The sequence below is a fragment of the Meriones unguiculatus genome, chromosome 17 (assembly GCF_030254825.1).
Source record: "Meriones unguiculatus strain TT.TT164.6M chromosome 17, Bangor_MerUng_6.1, whole genome shotgun sequence".
NCBI lineage: Eukaryota > Metazoa > Chordata > Mammalia > Rodentia > Muridae > Meriones > Meriones unguiculatus.
In genome coordinates this window covers 51,035,815-51,058,943 of record NC_083364.1, presented here as the reverse complement: position 1 = coordinate 51,058,943, position 23,129 = coordinate 51,035,815, and the positions used below count along the sequence as shown (strand labels likewise).

Sequence of the window (23,129 nt, the reverse complement as noted above, 5' to 3'; positions counted from 1 at the left end):
TGCGAAACCTGGGACAGTAAAAGCTACTTTAATCAACCAATAAATTAAAGCTTTGGCCTACAGCACTTTGACTCAGGGCTTGTGTAACGTTCCCTCTGATTACCTATGCTTTTCATAAACTGAGACGAGTCTCTGAGAGTGCTCCCCATCAGCAAGCAGCGGCCACATGTGTGCGCACACAGCATGCTCAAGAGGAGACAGACTATGAGGTTTGCCGATGGTTATGTACACAAATCTTAGATTTTTTTTCAGAAGCTTAAGCTCCCAGGGAGCTTGTTTATTTTGCTGTGATTCCTTGACAGTTTCTGTTTTATTCTAGTGTTCCAAAGATTAGGAGAATTCATTTCCTACAAACTGAGAACTTTCTATTTCCTGTTCAAACTAGAGTCCTGCACCAGTGCCTCACAAGCTCTAGCTGTGGGAACATTTGCATTTTCAAATTCGAAAGGATGTTTCTCCGTGACATCTAATGGGCTACAAATTAATCTACATCTTGATAAGGACAGGAAAATTTGATTTCCTTTCAAATCTAACATTTCAAAACATATATTATTTCCTCTTTGGAGCATAGGGTCATTTAGATTTCAGAATATAAATGGCTTCATGGAAAGGAAGCTTACCTGGTTGAAACATATTTTCAGCTTTTCATTTATGTTCTCTGGGCATTGCTCCAGCTGTTTTAATAAACAATAACAGAAAAAGACATTAACTTTAGAAAGTGATACGTCTGGAATACAGTTATAATATTGATCTTTCTAGCATAAAACAAAACAAACAACAACAACAACAAAATACAAGCCTAGAACCAACCAACACTGGTACTGAGGATCTTTTAAACATAATTAAGTTAATTAAGAGAACCAGACCTTATAATTTTCTTTAAAGAACTATGGTAGCCTACATAAATAATAAACAGCATATTGTTTAGCAATCTGCAGATAAAACAAATCACAGTGAAGGAAAATAAAATGACAAATATTCAAAAGGCAATGTGAAGAAGGCATACTTTGAATGGAAAGAGACGAAGAGTTACTGGCATACTGGGCAGATGAAAGTTAAGAGACTAGGTGATGTCACCCAGAAATGACACTTATCAGAGCAATCAACACAGTCCAGGAAGAGGTCCTGAGATATGGTAACATCCAGAATCCAAACAGAAAATAGTCACTGTAAAGAGGGTGGGGGAGGGAAGAAATCAAGGAAGTGAGACATGTGTGGTCATGGAGGCTATACAAAAAACACACTCAGGGAGGAATCAGAAAACTAGGTTGAAAACCTGAGAACTCAGGTAAGAAAACAACCGCCGCATTTGGCCCAGGGATCACTGGTAACTCCAACAGGAAGGACCTCATTTGGGTCAGATGGAAGGGGAGGAGGACCTCCCCTATCAGTAGACTTAGACAGGGACAGGGAGGAGATGAAGGAGGAAGGATAGGATTGGGAGGAAATGAGGGAGGGGGCAACAGCTGGGATACAAAGTAAATAAACTGTAATTAATATTAAAAAAAAACAAAAATTAAGAAAAAAAGTAATGCAGTAGACACCCATGAGAAAGGCTGTGGTGAGAGAGTAAGGTGAAAAAGCAGAAGCGATGACTGCAGATTAGAAAGTTAGAGCCGTCATTCAATATCACCTGGGCATTGGCACCTCTGTCCTACTAGCAATAAGTGCTCTGCTCGCTCACAGCCTTTCCTTGTGCACCTGCCAACCCTACAATCAATATGGTCCATAGTGTTAGAGAGGGACCTCTCAGATGCCTGCCTGAGATGCCTCTTCCCTGCATTGGCCTGCAACATGTACCATCACCTCCACCTGAAGGATACTAAGCCCCTTTGGGACTTTTCCACTGGATCTGAACCAATGCCTGTATGAGACTCTCCCTCTGCTGTAGCTGGCCAAAGTTTCCCATCACATCTTACACGGCACTGTTGCCAAGAGGAGCTTTGGTGAATGCACTGTCTTCATCATTCCCCGGGATATTTACAAAGAGTAGTACTCTGAGCTGATCTATGCAATCCTTAGCCCAGCATATCAATACTGGAGAAGAAAATCAGAAACTCTATGCTCACTGGGAGAGAGGTGTGGTGGTTTGAGTGTGAATGGCCTCCACAGGCTCATGTTTGAATGCTTGGTCCTCGGCTGGTAGAACTGTCAGGGAAAGATTAGAAGGTATGTCTTGGTTGGTGGAAATGTGTCACTGGGGGTGGACTCTGAGGTTTCCAAAATCTCATGTCGTTCCCAGTTAGCTCTCTCAGCCTTGCGCTTATGGATCAGAATGTAAGCTGTCAGCAACTGCTCTAACACCATATTTGCCTGCCTGCTGCCATGTTCCCACCATGATGATCGCAGACTCACCTTCTCAATTGTAAGCACAAAATAAACTCCTTTTTTCTATAAGTTGTCTTATCACAGAAACAGAAAAGTAACTAAGATAAGGGGAAGTCTTTGCAAGCAACCGTCTCAATATATAAGACTTCTACCTTACACTGCCTTTAGTAATCACAAAGGTTTCTCACATCCCTGGTAAGGAATTTCCATCTCCAGTCACTAACTGCTTTCTGAAGCCCTCTTACGTGGGTTTTTCTTCACTGAAGATTAAATTCAGGCTAATCTGCCATGCAGTTACAAGATAACCAGCTTACCTCAGGACTTATGAGTTTTTCTATAGACGTGCACTCAAATTCTGATGATAGTTGAAATTCAGGAATAAAATACAGAAGAATCTCCCTAAAAAAGACAATTATAACAGAAATGAACCCATACCCAGACCACAGAGGCAGCACCTGCCCACCAAACAGGGTTTGTCTCATAGGTGTTTAACTTCCCAGCAAAGATGAAAGTTAGTTCCTATCAATTTTTTTTTTCAGCATTGACATCAAAGTGCTCTTCAGGAAACTGAAATGAGGGCTAGGAACTTGGCTGTGGTTATAAAAGAGCAACAGGAGGGAGCCTCTCAGTGATCGAAATGCTCCGAGTCTTGACTGTGTCAACACTAGCACTTTGGTTGTGATTCTGTTCTGCAGTTGTTCAACATATTGCCATTAAGATAAACTGAATAAAGGGCACAGTTTTGTTTTTATATTATTTCGTTATGCCATGGAATCCATTTTATTATTTATTTCAAAATTAAAAGAATAAAGAGAAAGGAAAACCAAAGAAGAAAAAGAGAATTAGAATGGAGGAGTGGCATCGGAAAGGGAAAAGAAAAGAAAAAGAGAAAGGAGGGGTTGGGTGGATGGCTTAGTGGGTAAAACAGAAGTATGCGGACTGGTGTTTGGATGCCCTGCACCCACATACCTGCCAGATGAGCACGCTGAACGCATTAAATCCCTGTGCTCCAGAGGCCACACACACACACACACACACACACACACACACACACACACCCCACATGCCACACAGATGAGAACACACAAAAGGCATGCATACCATAGATACATTCCTGCTGGGGAGACAGAAAGACTACAGAGAGACAGAGGCAGAGACAAAGGAGAAATATGTAAAAAAGATAAAAAAAGATTCACAGTGCCCAGAAATCTGCAACTAACTATTCCAGGAAAGCCCTGCACCTGTGTGAGTGTTCACTTCTAAGGAGAATTCAGTGTTGACAGCTTCCTGGAGAATAACTGCTACGGACTTTACTCACTTCCCCTCAAGAACAAAGGTGCTTAACTACCCAAAGCAATTCCCCTCATTGGAGCCTGCAGAGCTAGGCCCGATGTGGTGGCATAGCCTTTAATCGTACCACTTGGGAAACAGGCAGAAAACTGAGTTCAAGACCATCTTGAGCTGCATAATGAGACTACATCTCAAAGAATAGCAGGAAAGTCACTTCCGGATCTTAGCCTTGTCAGACAGTGATGTCCCCTCGTCTGAAGGTGCCTCATTTTACCAGAACTTTTGGGATAAGTTGTGGTCATGATATGTGTTTTATTTCTAGGAGAACATGGAATCTAGAAGTCTGCAGCCAGCACATCTGAAGAATGTGTGGGGTTTCTTTCTGATGCACTCCCTGTGTTCAACCTAAATAGCTACTCCCTTGGGCATTCTGCTCCACAGGAGAAAGGGATGTGATGCTGCAATGTGCAGTCTCTAAACACATACACCCAGACCTGACTTTTTTCTGAAAATTCAATTCACAACCCCCAAGAGTCAAACACTAAAAGGGAAAAAAAAAAATTCATACATGCAAATTCTAGCTATTTAAGAATTCCTAATTTCCTTCAGTCATTGGCATGGGTCCCATTCTCCTACGCTGTTTTTTAAGGGTGCTTTCTTTTGTTCCAGGGGTCTATCACATTTAACCCCTCTCAGCCTCTTCAATTTCAGCTTTCCCATACCCCAGATACAATCAGCCTACAATCCACGGGGACCCCTAAAGGAGGTGTGCCTGCAAACATGCAAGGAAACACCGCAAGAATCAGTGCTCATTATAATGACTCTGAGAACTGATGAGTCTACACGTTCACTAGGGAGATGGTTTCTGGGAAGGTTTTATACTGCATTGGTGCCGAACAGTAAAAGTGGATGCACTTTTAGGTCTTGGTACACTCAATCAAATTGTTTCTTTTTGATCACATGTAACTCATTAAAATTAATAGTTCCAGTGTTACACTTACATGAAGAAAAAAAAAAGACTAACCAAGTGAAAAGAAAAAAAGACAGTGAATTTGAAAAGAATGTTTACACAGCTGGAGAAGAAAGTTCCGTAACAATGAATTAAAACTGCTACAACAGACTCAGGCGAGTCTCTCCTAGTCTTGGTGTAGAGTGCTGAGAAAGAAATCCACCTAACCATGGTTTTAACTCAGAATAATTCTTGGATTGATATCTAAAATATTATAAAGGCACAAAATGATAGCTATTATTATCAAGAAATTTGGGTTTACTCTCAGCAGTGGCCCAAGAGAGGATTAGGTAATCTTGTCCACACATTTTAAAAGATATTTACATATCAATTCAGATATATACATGTATAAATAATACATCAATATATAAATATAAATGTAATTAATTGAGTATCCAGTTGATATTCCTGAATCTTAACATCAGTAAATAAACTGGGCTAAATCTACAGCCACCTAACCATAAGGCAAAGGATAAGAAATAGATGATCCTCTGGAAAAAGGGTGAAGAACCATAGGAAGAACCCATTTTTCAGACATTCTGTTGACAGGCACAACAGTATGAAACTGTCTGACATCATTCCATCCACCCAAAGTCACTCAGCTAGTGGCCTTTACATCTTACAATCTAATAAATTCACACAGTTGAGTGTTCCCTGTACCTGTCTCCTTCCCAGATGACAGTAGGATTGCCAACTCAGGCACAGTGGGTGCTTAGCATGAGCTGATGAGGAACTTAGCATGACAGTTTTACTGTTCCATCAATTACTTGTCCCATTACCAAATGCCCTTCAAGCTCTTGGGGCAGGACTGCTGTTAGGCATGATTCCTGGAGGATAGCTACAGCCTTCACATCCAAGTAAATGCAGCCCTTCAGCCCCCAATGCTGCAATAGGAGCCCTGTACAGCTGCTCAATTGTCTGCAGTAGCTGTCTGCTTCCTTTCACACAGGGGACCACACATAGGCCTTAGCAGAGGCCATGACTGGCTTTTCTTCCTTCCCCCTCCTTCTTATACCATCTATTCTTTGAGAACTCCCATCTTCAAGGGAATTAATTTAGTTGCTAAGAAAATCAAGGCCTTAAGAGGATTATCGCTGCGGGAAGGGTAGGTCTAGTGTTCTTCCTGGCTCAAAGCCTCAGACTTCACTCAACATATCCTTGAACGTGGCAAAATTAATGGTGCACACTGAGTGAATGGGGCTGCTGCTCCCTGCCCTGCCCTCCCTTATGACAGCTCTCTGAAAGCACACTTCTGAACAGTCTTCCATGATGCTGACAGTTAAGCCCTCTTCTATTTTAGTCCCTGTTCAGAAACATACACACACACACAAACAAACAAAGACAAAACCCAGCAGAATCCTCATTCCTTCCCAGTCTCTCCTTTCAGAGGTAAGATTTATGACAGCTAAATCCCCCAAGAAACCATGTCTGCAAATGCAAATGCAACATTCAACTGACCAAAGAGTGAAACCCAGTTGCTCTAAATTTCCTATCTAAAGCCACAAAAATAGACCGTTTAAAGGCCATAAGAATGTCATGCATCTCTTTGTGGATAGAAAAAAAATATGAAATTCAATAAAACTTTATTACATTCGAGGAAAGAATATCATATGTATTCTTCATCCATCACACTGGTTGGCCATGTAACAATAGGCAGTCAGTGACCACAAGTAGCTTTCAAGGGACCATTAACTGTGGTGTATCTAACTGAATATGGTTAGGGAAATAGGTCATAAAATCATTTCACTGCACGTATTCAAAAAAGTCCCCAATCTGTACAAAACCAAAATAAAATGGTGTTTGTCCCTGCTTACTTTCAACAAAGCATGTGGAAAATTAGTAATTATTTTTACCTTAAGTTAGACATCAGTTTCTTTGCTGTTTCCTCGATAGATGAGCTTTGGGAGGGCACCTGTGAAGAAGAGGGCTGGCCTTCGCCATTCACAGAGCTGACTTTGTGCTCAGAATGTGAGCTTAAATCTTCCATTTGCATCCCGGGCAAGCTGGGGCTTATGATGTCAAAAATAACTACATTAGATTCTACCCATTTCAGAAAGATTGACACAAAATATTAATACACAACAAATGAAAAAACAGGCATCAGTGAAACACTCAGAGTTTCCACATGTGTGATCATACAAAAGTCTTATATTAGTAATCATTTATTTTCACACATTGCTTCAAGGTTTCAGGATAGCACTGATTAAGCAAAATTGATGATAATTCACTAATTATTTAGGATTGTTTTTGAGACAGTTTAATCTGGACCAGGTTGGACTTGAATTCCCTTCTTGCCCACTTCCCAAGTACTGGGATTATAGATGCATACTATCACACATAGTCAGCAACTGTTTATTCTTAACGATAGTCATATAACACTCACTTCTTCTCTGCAGGAAGAGACTTCAGGTCTATTTTACACTTGCAAGGATGAACAACAAAACAAAGAAGGGTCAAAGGTGGTAAGGGAAACTCCTAGTGGAAATCTGAGGGAAGAGGGATGATCCTGGGTTATATGAGTCGATGTGAGGGTGCACAAAAGGGTGTCCAAAACGTTGGGTATGGTTGCAACACACAGTAAAAGAAGCCAAAGGTGGGAGAATGAGGCAGGAGAACGTGGGACAGAGTTAAGATGGGTGGAGAAGGCAGCACCCATGAGGCAGCTTATTTTCAAGGAGCAAGAAACGTGTTGCAATCCTTCCACACTGACATCTAGAAACCTCAGCTTTGAAAAGTTTTGTTTCATCATATTGTGAAGGCCTTTAAAAACTGGGTAGGAGTTTACATAACAAGAAATGTGCCTCTACTGTCAACTGTTTGCTGGCATTAATTATACTGGCTTACTTCACCTGTCCGTAAGATGAAGAATATGATGTAATCTAATCCTTAGTCATCTGTTAAAGAATACACACACAATGTCTGGATGCTCATTAATTATAACCTCTTTTATATGGAAATTTTATTAAGGATCTTTTTAAAGACATTTTAAAGTTGTTGGAAATTCTCTTCCGTGTTAGGAGTGAGGGTAAAATATTTTAGGCCAGAGCCCAGAAGAGCATTTCTTCTGTGAAATGTACATAGGCTGGAGACCCTGTCCAGCGCCTGCCCAGCATCCATAAGCACTGTGTGAAACAACTAATAGCTGGGCCCATCTCACCTCAGTATATCAAGGACTGGTTGATAACTAGTTTAGGTCAGTACTAAGTATTCAGTGCTCAGCAAACAGTATCTAATAATTACTGTTATTATGATTATCTTTATCATAGGTGCCATCAGTTCCAATTGACACGTTTCTTCCATTAAGGTTGTTTTAGTGAGATTACAGTTCTAACATTCATTTTATACTAAGTCAACAGTAGGCTTCTGTTGTTGGTGGTTGGCTGGTTTGTGTGAGACAGGCTATCTTCCACCTCAAGAGCTCTGCCTGCCTATGCCTCCTGAGTGCTGGGATTAAAGGCATGTGCTACCACTGTCCAGCCTGGGTCAACTGTGTTAAAAATGAACTTCAAGATCTAAAAGTCATACACTCCCATAACAGAGAAAGAGAGAAAGAGAAAGAGGGAGTAAGGGAGGAGGAGGAGAGACAGACAGACAGACAAACATGCATTCTAGTATCTGTATCTATCTTAAATTTTAACTCACATTTTAACAAATAACTGTATTAAAGTCCCATTCATGAAAAGGCCTGGCAACAGCACTGGGAGAAAGCCCTATCATTTAGTCAAATAAACATCAAGTGCTCACTATGCACAGGCATCTTTCTGGCTACTGAAGACACAGGGAGGAAGAGGCAGACCATGCTCTCATGGAGGTGGGTTTATTTCTTATGGAAAAGAAAGGGAAAAAAAGAAATCATACAAGCTAGAATGAAAATGCTAAAGTGTTTAGCAAACAACCTTGGAAGCTGAAGGAACTGTCGTGTCACATGATCAACTGCAGTAAGGGGTCTAAGGATATTCACATCTGCCTAGGAGAGCTAGGAGGACCTAAGGAAGAGAACGTTGACCTGTGACCACTATAACCGGAGGGCAGGGCAGATGGAACACAGACTGGCAGAAGGGATCCAAGTAGCCAAGTACAGAAAGTTTTGTGGACAAGAGGGGAGGATGTCTAAGTTGTAAATAATTTAGAACTCTTGGGAAAAGAACTGGAGGCTAATAGGAGAAGTACAATAAAGGTGATGTGTACCTTGGGGAAGTTTTTAAATGTCACCTTCAAAGTGACAGGGCTATAGAAGAGTTTTGAGTAGCCAGGCAGAGCTGAATATGAGCATTGAAGTGACGTCAGAAAAAGAAAGCTCTACCATCTCCCTTGCCTTTTAATATTTTTTTAATTTATTACAATTTTTCACTTTGTATCTCAGCTATAGACCCCTCCTTCACCCCCTCCCAATCTCGCCCTCCCTCCTTCTCCTCACATGCCCCTTCCCCATTGCACTGATAGGGGAGGTCCTCCTCCCCTTCCATCTGAACCTAGCCTATCAGGTCTCAGAAGGACTGACTGCATTGTCCTCCTCTGTTGCCTAGTAAGGCTGCACCCTCCCTCAGGGGAAGTGATCAAAGAGCCAGCCACTAAGTTCACGTCAGAGACAGTTCCTGTGCTCCTTACTAGGGAACCCACTGGGAAACTGAGCTGCCATGGGATACATCTGTGCAGGGGTTCTAGGTTATCTCCATGCATGGTCCTTGATTAGAGTATCAGTCTCAGCAGAGATACCTGAGCTCAGATTTTTTTGGTTCGGTTGTTTTCCTTGTGGAGTTCCTGTCTCCTCCAGGTCTTTCCATCTCCCCCTTCTTTCATAAGATTCCCTGTACTCTGCCCAAGGTTTGGCTATGAGTCTCAGCATCTGCTTTAATACCCTGCTGAGTAGAGTCTTTCAGAAACCCTCTGTGGTAGGCTCCTGTCCTGTTCCCTGTTTTCTCCCTCTTCCGATGTATACCCTGCTTGCCTTTCTGAGTGAGGACTGATCATCTTACCCAGGGTCCTGCTTCTTGCTTAGTTTCTTTAGGTGTACAGATTTTAGGATGTTTATCATATACTGTATGTCTAATATTCACTTATGAGTATTTACCATCTTTTGTAAAGCAAAGGAAACTGTCACCAGAACAAAATGACAGCCTACAGACTGGGAAAGGATCTTCACCAACCCTGTATCTGACAGAGGGTTAATATCCAGAATATATAAAGAAATCAAGAAGTTAAACAGCAACAAATCAAGTAATCCAATTTAAAAATGGGGTACAGAGCTAAACAGACTTCTCAACAGTGGAATATCGAATGGCAAAGAAACACTTAAAGAAATGCTCAACATACTTAGTCATCAGAGAGATGCAAATCAAAATGACTCTGAGATTTCACTTTACGCCCATCAGAATGGCTAAGATCAAAAACTCAAGTGACAATACATGCTGGAGAGGATGTGGAGAAAGGGGAACCCTCCTCCACTGCTGGCGGGAATGTAACCTTGAACTCCATTGCCTTTAAGACAGTGCACTGCACTAGAAAGGGCACAGGAATGTAGGGTCGACAAGAATGCCTCGCGCCTGCTGAGATGAGTGCCAGGAGGCGTAAGATCCCATTTTCTTGAAAACAGCTCTTTGACCCACTCTGTATATCTACAAGATCTAGTTGATTTTCAGAATGGCAGAATTCTCCTATCAAGGAAATTCTAGAGTGCAAGGATTGTAATAATTACAAGTTATGTCTGACAATAAGTTAATCAGCGATGCAGGAAAGCATTAGTCCCACGATTTCATGCTCTCACCTTGTATGTTTGTGACTCTCACTGCTTTGGTGACGGTATAGTAATCTGAGATGGTTACCTATTGTGAACAGGAAGTGAAGCTTTCTCCCTTTCATTATTCCCAAGTCCTCACGAAACGAAACAAAAGCTTTGCAGAAAAGAATTTCTAACCTTTCTGCTCTCTGTGCAACAATTCGATGTCATTCTTAATTGCCTTTGTTGCTATTATTTTCTTTATTTCTTTCTAGTTATGCACTGATAATTACTTTTCAGCAGCATAATTACACTCGTTTAGAATCTGCATAATTATAGTATACACACCTTTTCAAGTTAAGTGCGGAAGACTTTCTTTCCATTACTGGAGTATCATCACACAGCCATTGCTTTTCTTCAAAAGAACACAGACAAAATGAAGACAAAATCATTCTGATGATTACACTATAAACCGTACCAAAAAAAAAAACAACCCAAAAACAAAAAACTATCTCATTAACTACCTGTGTAGAATTTGAATATGTACTAAACATCCATTTGTAAATTATGCCAATTTCAAGGCAATTTATAACATATTCTTAAGGTAATTTATAATAGTTTTAATGAAGAATGTGTGAATGTAATACTAAGAAGATCTTGAGAAACCAAAAAGATTAAAATTAGCAGCTATTATTAAGGGCTAAACTATGTGGGTGGAGAAGTCTGTCGATGCCCTGAAAGGAAGGACTCCTTACTGCATTCTTTCCCCACCTACTAGAGATAACAGTTGCTAGGAAACTGGCCCATCCCCCTAGGGAGGGACACCAGGTCATTATGGTCTGGGGACCTTCCTATAGCCAATCAATTAAAAATGTAGCATTTTGACCAATAGATGCTTGCCAGGCAGGAATCGCCCCTGCCTTGGGCATGCTGGGAGGAACTAGAATCTATATATCACCCAACTAACCTGGGCATGGCGCGCTCAGCTCCCACCGCTTCGGCAGTGGGTGCTGTGTAGGCCCACTGCAGCTTGTAATTTTCAATAAAAAGACCCTCATGTGTTTTGCAACGGAGTCGATTCCTGGAGATCTTTTGGGGGCTCGCGAACTGGGTATAACAATCTGCAACCTCTTCTGTAATTTTTCACTATGCTTTGCACATGTGTCCAGATACCTGATACAGTCCACTCAAACTCCATGCTCACTTCAGTTTTCCCTAAGATGACCACCTGTCTTTCCTCTCACATGATTCAAAGTCAAAGAGTTCTGATGCATCTGGATGAAAACCGAGTCTCCAGTAGGGAGATGGAACTTTAGAGCAGGAAGAAGTCTGCAGTTTCTAGAAGATCTGCTCACTCAGAAAACCTCAGAATTATATTTTGAGAGAGGTTGGCTTTTTCAGTCCACAATTTTTGTATGGAATTGCAGCTCCTGAGCTAGCTGACTGTTTCTTCCATTTAGCTCTGTAATTCTCTGTTATGACTATCCTGATACTTTAGTTTCACAGAATTAACCACTGTCACTGTTTATTGCTACTAAAGGCCACATAAGAACATGGTGGGTAAATGCTGAGGACCTGCCAAATTCCCTTAACATGATGGATGGATGGACAGGTTCTCCAAGTGCACAGTTGGCAACTTTAGCTTTGTCCAGTGACTTCTCTTCAAAGTAAAACAAAGAATAGTCAACTAGTCCATAATTACAACCATTGGAAATATTTCACAATTCATTCTTCCCAAACTTAAAATACATATTTGAAGTTAAATATAAATCATAAGATCAAAATTATATTAATAATTTTTGCATCACAAATTAGAACCATACTTGACGACAAAGTAGTAGTTGGACTAGTCTGTGAAAAATTGGCATTAAAATTAAGATGTTGGATTTAAATTCTAAGATGTTGGCTAAAAAAGTAAAAGAGATCACTTCCCCCCCAAAAATCCTGGATGTAGAATTGAAAATCATCCTAATTAAGATGAAAAAAACCCTGCGATTTCTTAGGGCCTCCCTGATAAGTTCAAAAGGTATAGTTGTGAATCAATAGCTGATAAGGTTACCCAAGCAACAAGGGATGTAGGAAAGAAGTTACAGAGCAAAGTGACCACAAAATGAAGATGTGGATAAACAACAACAACAACAAAGAAGTACTAGGAATGACAAAGTCAAGGACATAGGCTGAGGGTCACCAAGGAGACTAAGAAAGACTCTGAAACTTAATGTAGAATGAGGACAATTGCTGGGGGTGGCAGTGCACACCTTTAATCCCAGCACTAGGGAGACAGAGACAAAGAGACCTCCATAAATCTGAAGCTAGTCTGGTTTTACAGCTCATTCCGGGCCTGCCAGGACTAGAGTGAGACCTTGTCTCAAAACAAAACCAAACCAAACAACAAAAATTAAAAACAATGACCATGACAGTGAAAGTAATACGTGTGTTGCCTGGACCCAATGATGGACTATTAAAAGAGAGAATGCACAAGGACAGCCTTATAATGTGACAGACATACTGTCATGATGATGAATAAGAAGTATAAAATTCTTCCCTAGGAAAAACTATGCATGGAGTTTATGCTGGGCTGAACATTGTTAGATTACAACTTTCTGCTTTAAGTTCAAATCGTACCTGAAATGCACTACATCCTACAGACATGAAATAAATGACAAATAGCTTTGCTGAGATATTCTTGGGGGGTCTCCAAGAAATTATGAAAGCAAGAAGGGGACTAGAAGACTGAAAACTGGGGTAACCCACTTTTAAAACAGATTACAAAAATTATTTTCCATAAAGAAGTCAATGTCGCCTGGCTCAGGAGTGTGCAAGCTGAAGACTGTGGCAGTGAGGGAGACACTTCCCAGCCAGGAGGCATCTCTCTGCTCTGGCCAAAGCATCTTCTCTTTCCATCCTTTCTCCTCCTTCTAGAACAGCGGTTTGCAACCTTCCTGATGTTGCAAACCTTTATTACAGTTCCTCGTGTGGTCACTCCAACCATAAAATTATTTTGTTGCTGCTTCATAACTAATTTTGCTTCTGTTATGAACCGTTAGGTAACTATCTGATAGGCAGAATATCTGATATGTCACCCCCAAAGGGGTCTTGGCCCATGGATTGAGAACCGCTGTTCTCAAAACAAAATTCTACAAAAAGTTTATTGGAACAAGTCCAAATTGCTGACCGACAGTCAAAGACAGTCACGCTGAAGACGGCCTCAACCCTAGAGTCACCCATTTTGTTTTACCTGTCTTTGTGAGCTGCACTTCTGTTATTTCTTGTTTCAGTGAGACTTTGGTGCTGCTTTCATCCCAAACCTGAAAAATAAATTCATTTAAAACTGTATGAACCCATGGGACAAAGGACAGAGTTCATGCAAAGACTTGAAAAGCAGTGTCTAAGGACAACCACCTTTGCAATACTCCTAGTATTTCTATAGACTGTTTTCTAAGGACCTCCTTATTTCCAAAACTGATCTTGTATGTGGCTGTAATAGTGTCTGCAGCAAATGAGTCAAGTATTTGGTTCACTGGGAATGAATGTGTAGTTTGGATGAGGCAGCCAGCGGCAGGCAGATCTCTAGGAAGGACAAAGGTGAGGTGGGGGTGAGGAATGACATTCCGTACATTTGTAAACCTCACCTACCACCACTCTGGGTTCTCCAGGATCCCTTTTACAGGGCTCAGTAGAAACAAACTTAGATTTCCTGAAGACAGTTCCATAGACACAATGAATGGCATGGGAAAAGGAAAGATGAATGTGAGTATGGCCTTCAAGAACACACACACACACACACACACACAGACAAAAAAAAAAAAAAAAACCCAAAAAACAAAACACCCAAAAAACAAAACTCACATGTTGTAAATCTTATTAAGGTAGAAAAATAAGCAGTTTAAGAAAATGACAAATTTAAAAAAAATCATGAAAACAGAAACAAGGCAAAGTCCCCCCACCCCAACTTGGAGAGCCCATCCCTAACCCTGGATGCACACTAAGACAGCTGCTGGGGTGGGGGCGCAGCTTGTTTTTTGATGCTTCTCCATAGTGAACGTTTTCTTAGCTTTTCTCATTAGCTTTTCTCATCTGTACATATCTGCTATCAAACGTGGCGAGAAGAGGATGTCAAACTGCCTCTTCCCCTCTTCCAGGAAACAGAGGGAGATTTCTGCACAACACTTTGGAAATCTCACTGTCTGAAAGCAGGTTAAATGAGCACACCTGTAGCCTAGCAACTGAGTAACTGTAGCAATCCATCAGTGCCCTCTGCTATTCCACTCAAAGAGAAAGAAGAGCCTCCCAGGTAGACAGAAACAGTTGCCTTTCAGCTCCTGTGGTCCATTTTTAAATATTTTCAGATTCATACTCTAAGTATCTGAATTCTACAAGAAAAAAAAAATGAAAATGAACATTTCTCAAGTTCATTTTGTGAAAATCTTGAAAGTGACTTTCAAATATATGCCCTTCTACATTTCTGACGGCACATAAAATTAATGGTTTTCTCTGCTGTATAAAGAAAAGCTACATGATAATAAGTGTCTCTATGTTTGGACTAACCAGCTTTTGAGCAGGTTACAGGTAGCATAAACTACTTTCCACAGCAGTTAACAGGGACTGTAAGGTAAACTTAGGAGAACTCTGTATGCTTTGGATATCAGCACTTTATTCTCATGTGTGATGATCTGTTCATGCATATCGATTTCCCTTGGTGACTTTGCTTAGGATGAAATAAAACAAGACTTTGTCCAATGGAAGCATCCAATCTGAACAAAACTGCCAGTATTCCCAGCAAAGAACACGTCTTGTTAGCGTTCTTTTTTTCCAGCATATTTTTATTGATTATTTGGAAATTTCATATCATGTACCTTTATCAAACTCACATCCCAGTTTCCCCAGGTCCATCCACACCGATGTATCCTCTCCCCTCCAAAAACAAAAAAGGAGAAAAAACAAAACAACAACAACAAAAAAGCTTACAAGTCCAATCTGTGTTGCTCATATACTCACTGGATCATGACAGCCCCTTGAAAAATAAACAAACCAACAAAAAACAACTGAGCCCTTCCCCACCCTCACCCTGGCCAGAAGCCCTCATCTGTGGAAAGCTACAGTTCAGCATCCTTATCACAGTTTTTAAGAGATCTCTTTGATGGTTTCCTGTCTAGGCTCTTACTTTGGGGGGTGGGGGGTGGGGGATGGAGATAGGGGTTGTCACAGAAGCCCTCTGTGTTCCTCTTTCTCAACTGTGAGTCTGTAGTCATTGACACTATGGCAAAAGTAGCTCCTTGTCCTTTAACATCGGTGGGAGCATAGATCATGGACTCCCTCCCACAGGGTCTCCAGCATCAGCATGTGCCACAGACATCAGCACAGTCTCTGGTGGCAGTACAGACCACAGACATCAACATGGTCTCTGCCACAGCATGGGCCACGTACACCATCATAGCCCTCGGTGGACAGCACAGGCCAAAACATCAACACAGCCTTCAGGGCAAAAACGGGCCATGGACATTTCCATGGCACCCTGGTGGTAACATGGCACACATCGACATGACTTCAGATGGCAGCATGGACCACAGACATTCATGTGGTCTTCAGTGGTAACACAGGCCATTGACACCAACAGAGTCCCCAGCTGAAGCAAGACCTGGACACGGTCCTCTTTGGGGCAGCACTGAGCACAGACATCAACATGGCCTCAGGTGGCTGCAACATCAACATGACCCCCAGCAGCCGCATGGTTCGAAGACATTATCTTGTTAGTGCTCTTAACACAGACTCAAAAGTTATTATTTTTTTCATCCTGTTAACAATGCTGAGTGCAGCATTGTTAGGGCTCAGCATTGTTAGGGCAGTCTCCACGAGAAAGCCATACAACCAAAGACACCCATTTTATTTATTTATTTATTTATTTATTTATTTATCTATCTATTTATTTATTTATTGCTTGTTTTGATTTTTTTGAGACAAAGTTTCACTGAAGAACTTGCTCTATATAGATCAAGGCTATCCTTGAACTCAGAGAGCCATCTGCGTCTGTCTCCTGAGTCCTGGTACTGAAGGCTTATCCCATCAAGCTTTATTCTTTAGATTTGAAGTATAGAAAGAAAATTTAATAAACTTATTGCTAACGCTATTTTTCACTATGTAACATTCTGGACATTTATTTCAGTAAGACATTATCTTCTCTCACAATAATACAGTTTTGTTTAGAGGGTCTGAATTTGCTCAGGGTGACAAAAGAAATTTGTCTTTTTAACAATGTTTCCTTATGTTTTCCAGTAGCTAGACCTTGGTTTGTGCTCTGCAGTTTTGGAATATCTACTAAGATTTTTAATAAAACCACAAGACAGAAAACACCTTCCAAATGGGTAAATGAGATTACAGTTCAGTCTTGGCATGAATTTTAAAGATGTCTCAGCTTCATTTATGTCAGCAAGAGTAGGGTGGGACTTACCAGCTCTGTGGCTGGCCTGCTCAGGTGGAATAAATATATTCTAAAGGGGCCTGTGTGTCCTCCTCACTGGAGATAATACTACAGAAAGACTGGATACCAAGAAAGTAGAATCTCTGGACAAAACCACACAGAGAAGGGAAATTAACAACAGTGCGGAGAGCTGCTTGTTTGTCAAGCTGCTTAACAAAGCAGTGGAAAAACAGGTTTTCACCCAGACCTTCACCTCGAGACAAAGAAAAGAGGAAGTTTTCAAAGTTCCTTAAAACTTTTTTGTGTGACCTTGGACCATATCTGTTATAGAGAAGTAGTTTTAGAAAACAAGTTTGGCAGTTCCACAAACTTCTTTCTTGTATGGATGTGACTTGTTTTTGTTTTGCCTATAGAAAAGGAGTTGTGGAATAAACTCACACTGCAGTCTTACTGACAGCCCTCTCAAGCCAATCCTGTGTGCAGTGTGACTTGTACTCTGCCGGCAGGCTCTGACACAACAGCCCTTTGTCAAGTTCCAAAATACCATATGAAAGGAAGAAGGGTGGAGGTATTAGGGCTTGCCCCAGGCCCATTAAGGGAAAACTACTTCCCCCTTTCACAAGAATAGAATCTGGATTTTATAGTTCAGGTCTAGGATGGCAACCTGAAACTCCAATCTACTCAGTAACCACAGCATTACCTACTGTTGTCCTTCCCACAATGGAGTTATCTACAATCTTTTCTGATAAGCCTGACTATCCAAGAGTTCCAAGGAAAACAAAACAAAGCAAAACAAACAAAAACAACAACAACAAAACCCTAACATGCAATTTTCCTTCTTTCTATTTCTTCTATAGATCAAAATCCTACACATGCCTTTCCTGAAATTGGCCATTTTTGTCCATACCTTAAAGAATTCTGCTCCTCCATGCAACTCTGTGCAAAGTCCATTGCTTTCTCTCAAACTAAGTGGCCCTCAAGTTTCCTTCTGAGTCCTGTTTCCAAATTCCTACATTACCAGGACTAAGTACCTGAAAAGGAACCCTAGACCTCCTGTAACATACTTAGATATTAAAATATAGAACTGGAGACAGAGGGGAAGAGAGGAGGAAGGAGCATGCCAGGGTTAAGCATGGAGAAGGAACCACATGGGCAGAGAAAAAGGACTCCCAAGAATGGTGTACAAAGACACAGATGAAAAATATAAGCAAGTATTTTGGGGTTATGGATGGAAGGTAGCTCAGACAGGAATGGATAAGGTGGGTGGCCTGCAATGGGGCTAAAGATGTGAGACTTCATAGGTGAAATCTCTGCCCAGCCCAAGGTAAATAAGGCAATTATAAAATCTAGCAGGTTTCTTATTGATTGTGATAGTGGGTTAAATAATAAACTATAATAACTATGGGGCTAATAATAAATGCTATTTAGCCTGAGACAATTTATTTTCAACAACAAACATAGTTATGGAGAGTGGCTTCACCATTTTTGTATCTGTTGTCTTATGAAAGAACAGCATAGCATGCAGGGACTACTGCTCCAACCTGTGTGCCCTCAGAGTGAGAGGTGAGAGGCTTGAAGACATTCTACCCAACTGGATCAAAGCCACAGCAGAGCTAGACCCTTAATATAATAAACGTAGGCACACCAGGCAGGAGTGGTTCAGTTGTTCCATAAAAAGATCAACCAGCCACTTTGTCTCTCTCTCTTGCCTTCTTTCTCTTGCTCTCTTCCTCTCTCCTGCTCTTGTCCTCTCTGTCAGAGTGTCCCTCCCCCCATGTCTTTCTCTCCCTCTCCTCTCTCTCTCCAACCCTGCCCAGAGATGATCTCTGTGACTCCCCTCCCCCTTCCCTTAATAAAACCTCTGATTTATGAACCCGCCTCATAACTTCGCTGCAGAACCCTAACATTCTGGTTAAAAAATGCAAATTAATAGTCATTTATAGATGATCAAGTACTTTAACAACATGTTCAAAAATATATTTACAGTCCTACAGATGCAGATAAGGCCTCATTGCCATGTTTAGTGAAGAGTGAGGATGGCCCCTGAGTCACCATACAGGAGTTGGTAAAAGTAGTAAGAGAGGAGTTTTCCCAATAGGCTCATCTACAGCAAAAACTATGCTCCAGACCTTGGCTGTTCTGAAGCTGTTGGCATTCCCACACAGAAAACAAGAGGTCTGCAATGCCCCATCCTGCCAGGGCATAGCCAAGTCAACTCTGCAAGGTAACTGTTTCAAATGCAGCCAGGGAGGACACAGGTCCCAACGCTGCCTCAACAGGCCTTGACTGCTGGCTGGCAGACTGGCTGCTGGAAGTCAAAAAGCTCCCATGCAGGCTTGTTCTCTGAGCCCAGCCATGGAGGCTCAGCCAGCACAAGAGACACAGACACTTCGGGCCTTCAAACTCCTTGGCCTGGCAGAAGACAAATGGCTCCCAGATTCAGAGACCTACACCACCCTCGCCCAGTCCAGGGTAACATTGCAGGTATGTTTCGGCCTCACACTCGGGCCCCAAGGACATAGTGCCAATTTCTGTCTAGAGAGACTTCAAATGCCTTCTCGTTTCTCCTCATATGCAGGAGACCACACCTTAAGCCTGAGTCCTAGAGTTGCTACTGTCAGGCCTAGACACGATATGTCTTGTTGCCAGACTCAAAAAATAGGCCTCAGATGTTAGTAACCTTTTACCATCCCTTTAGCTAAAGAACAATAAATATTCATAGCAGTCTCACCTATGTCTAATGGTAAATAAATACAAAGGCCTAGAGAAAATGTTGTTTGAGGATCTGAGGAAGTGTTTTAAGGTTGGTAACTGCAAGTTATAAAGGTTGCAAGGTCTAAGGTGATTTAAGGTATCCTAAATAGGTAAAAAAAATGCTTAACATTTCCTCCTGTTGCTATGCTACTGTTATACTGACTGTCCAGAGCTTTGACCTTTTATCAGCAGAGCTCTGATTGATTAATCTAACTCTAATACAATAATATCCCACTATACCACCTACCATTATGATTCTAAACTCAAGATTTTAAATCTCCTTTGGTTTGTCTTTTAAGTATAGACTTAAAAATTGTTTCTAATTCTGCTAGACTTATGTACATACAGTCTCTTCTGGATAGAGAGACAAAAGCCTCTCTTCCATAATGTGTAATCATACTAAGAGTTAAGATCAAGTGAGCTTTTGCCCCTTCTACTTCATGAAAGGCTTCTGCCTTTCCAGAGCTCACCTTAAAAAATGTTTATGATGTTAACACAAATGTGTATGTCTACCACCTTTTTCCATAATGTGTATTTCACTGCAAATTATAATTATGATGCTAATATGCCTGAAGTTTTATCTCTGCAAAGTTTAAAAGTAATTCTTGTAAGGGGCAGGAAATCCACCTGAATCACTTCTCAGATCAATTGGGTTCCAGATAAATACCGCAACTACTGCCCATCTCAGAGGGTGGGATTCCTCCCCTTTCTCCGGTTTTGGGACTTCCCTTTCCTGGCTACCCATCGCTACATGCCTACACCCAACACCAGCTGATTGATGAATCTTCCCTTCTGGTTGGCATGATTTCCAGGCTACCGATTGCTACATTCCTATACCCAACAACAGCAGACTGATGAGTTAGTGCAAATGCTTCCTACTGCTCGCCAACCTGCATCCAAACCCTTCATCTAGGACCTTCTTTCTTGGGTAAGATTTTCCCTCCACCAGCATGGTTTCTCTCCCTCCATTCACTTGTGTATGAAGATCTTAGCACTAGATAAACTGTGTCTGCAACTATGCCCATGGTCTCTGGCCAATGCTGAAGAGCTGTTGGAACAGACTGTACCAATCTACTAAGTCAAAACTTGCTCTTGGGACACCTTGACAAGTCACTGAGTCCTATCTGCCTAATGGGAATAGTCCATTTGTCTGTTCCTCCAGATTCTCCTCTGGGATGTCTTCTGGAGAATTTCACATTTCTATAGCCAGTGCCCGCTTTAAGGGCCACTAAGCTTACACACCTCTGTAACCAAACTTAGCCTCAATTTCCTTAGATGACAGATCAAAAGCAAAGCCTTTTAAATTACTGCCAGTGATTGGGTAAATGGAGGTTCCCATGTCCAAGACTCTTTTTCCATCTCTGTTCACTCTCCCAAAAGTTTTAAATGTACACCTAAAGAAATTTTCTCCATAACCTACTTAACTTTGTCTTCTGCCTATATATATATGTTCCGGTATCCTGCCAGACCCAGGTGTTTCCTCCATCCATGACAGCACCAAAGCAGGTACCACAGGTGTTCCAGTCTGACCTCACAGACTTTGGTAAGCTGGACCTGCAACTTTCCCTCTCAGACATGGATGTTCTTACAGACCCTGGACAGCATCAAAACAACCTGTTCTTCCTGGACTTGACCAGCATTTCGGCCTTTTGACCTCCCTACAGCACCCTCAGTGTCAGCAGGAAGTAGCAAGAAGAGAATCTCTACCCATTTTTCACTTATTATTAACAAATGGCTGGAATGGTGTGCTTCAGGCCCAGGACAAGTAGCTCCAGGTTCTCTCAGGATTCCTCAGTCCCTACCTGCTGCATTGTGTGGCTGGCAACTCTCTGCTGGAAACCCTCTACCCTGAACTTTCCAGGGCAGGGGCTTCCCCTCCTCCTCTTGACCATGTAATCTGGACATTTTGTTGCTATTATTTTTCTCTCTCTATCTCACCCCCTTGCATGGCAACCAAGAGCTTCTTCCACTGAATCGAAATTTATATACTTTAACTTGCCTTGTATGAGAAGCAGCTCAAGCTCCTCATTTTTTAATTATAGAAAAAGGGAGGAATGTTAGTATTTAGGCAGGCTGCTTCCGGGTTGCCTAGCAACCTCTGATGTCATCATGTATCACCTGCCAGATAGCCACACCTGGCATGTGTGGTTCAGTTGCTCCATAAAAGGATCAACCTGCCACTTTGTCCCTCTCTTGCCTTTCTGCCCTCTTTCTCTCTCTCTCACTCTCCTGCTCTCTCTCCTTTCTCTGTCAGGGCACCCTCCTCTCCTTCCCCTATCATGTCTCACTCTCTCCTTCTCTCTCTATCTTCATCTCCATCCAATAAACCTCTTTCATATAAAATCTGTGCACATCATCATTTCTCTTAAAGGATTAGGCTATGCCTCACTTGTGACCTTAATAACAAATAGTTCTGTACTTTTTGTTCCAGGAAACGGCAACCACATCTTTATTTCAAAATAATCTTGCAACCCTACCTCTGTTTCAAAAGGTTGTTATGACTATCTTATTATGGCCACCTTGAACTTTTGTCTTTGTTTCAGCAGATTATTATGACTACGTTGTTGTGATTATTTCCTGCTCCTGAAATCCTGCCTGTTTTACCCAACAAAACCCCATTTGGAAATCCCTCTATCCTTGTCTTCCTCGCATTGAGTTCTGACCTCTCAAACCCTGCCTTAAGGAGGAGGCAGCCTGTGTATAAAAATTAAAAAATATATTAATTTGGCCATGATGATTTGGGTTGATCTTTCGCCTTGAATCTTTAGAATCAACATTTCAACTTCCCAATGCAACTGAGATTTGTGTTTCTCTAAGGATAATAGCCCATACACAACAGAACTCCAAAAAATAAAGCCAATCATTAAAAGGCATGCACCCCAAATGGTTCAAAAGATTCTGAAAATTTTGAAAAATCCCAAAAGCACACAGATAAAGCAAAGTCTGAGGTGTAATGATCAAAGAGAAACTTTCTTGAGAGTCTAAAACAAAGTCCAAAAGTTTGTTTTTTCTCTTCAACAAATAGAGGCAAAGGTAGAAGAAATGGAAGGACAGGACAATGTCCTTGAAGTAAACAGCCTTCAATAGATGTTAGGAACAGCCATCTTTCCTCTCAACTTTCTGTAGGCACTCAACACCCAAAAAATGTGTTTCCCCCCTAGGTTTGGCCACCTGTCCTCTTCAATAAGCCACCTAAAAAGGCCAAATTAGGCTAGGAATGCAGGGGCATGCCTTTAAACCCAGACCTCCAACTGACCACAGGTAGAAGAATCTGGATGAATTCAAGGCCAGCCTGGTCTAAGGCTACATAGTGAAAGCATGTCTAAAAAGACAAAACACACACACAAAAAAAAAGAAAAAAGAAAAAAGAAAAGAAAAGAAAAAATAGGGAACAGGGAGAAAGGGAGGGAAAACTAGAAGAACAAAAAGTCAAACTAATAGTAAAAAGTAGAAAACAGAAAAAAGGAGATGTATTCAAGATGGCCATATTCTGAAGAGTACAAAGAGATCTGGTGACAGCCCAAACCCATCTCTGGGGTCCCTGACATAAGGGTAGGCTTTAAAACAGAAAGCATGAAATAGTGTAACTAAACGATCCAGCAAGGTATGGTCCC

General features: G+C 41.4%; 1 protein-coding gene across 1 annotated transcript in view; it reads right to left on the bottom strand.

The window, feature by feature from the left end:
• Positions 1-23,129, bottom strand: part of Morc1 (MORC family CW-type zinc finger 1) — a 175,766-nt gene that overhangs the window by 4,210 nt on the left and 148,427 nt on the right. The window contains exons 21-25 of the mRNA XM_060370992.1: positions 13,582-13,651; positions 10,692-10,758; positions 6,481-6,630; positions 2,643-2,727; positions 621-674 (exon numbers count right to left, since the gene is read on the bottom strand). Of these exons, the coding sequence (XP_060226975.1) occupies positions 621-674; positions 2,643-2,727; positions 6,481-6,630; positions 10,692-10,758; positions 13,582-13,651 (426 nt within the window). The remainder of the gene's footprint in view (positions 1-620; positions 675-2,642; positions 2,728-6,480; positions 6,631-10,691; positions 10,759-13,581; positions 13,652-23,129) is intronic.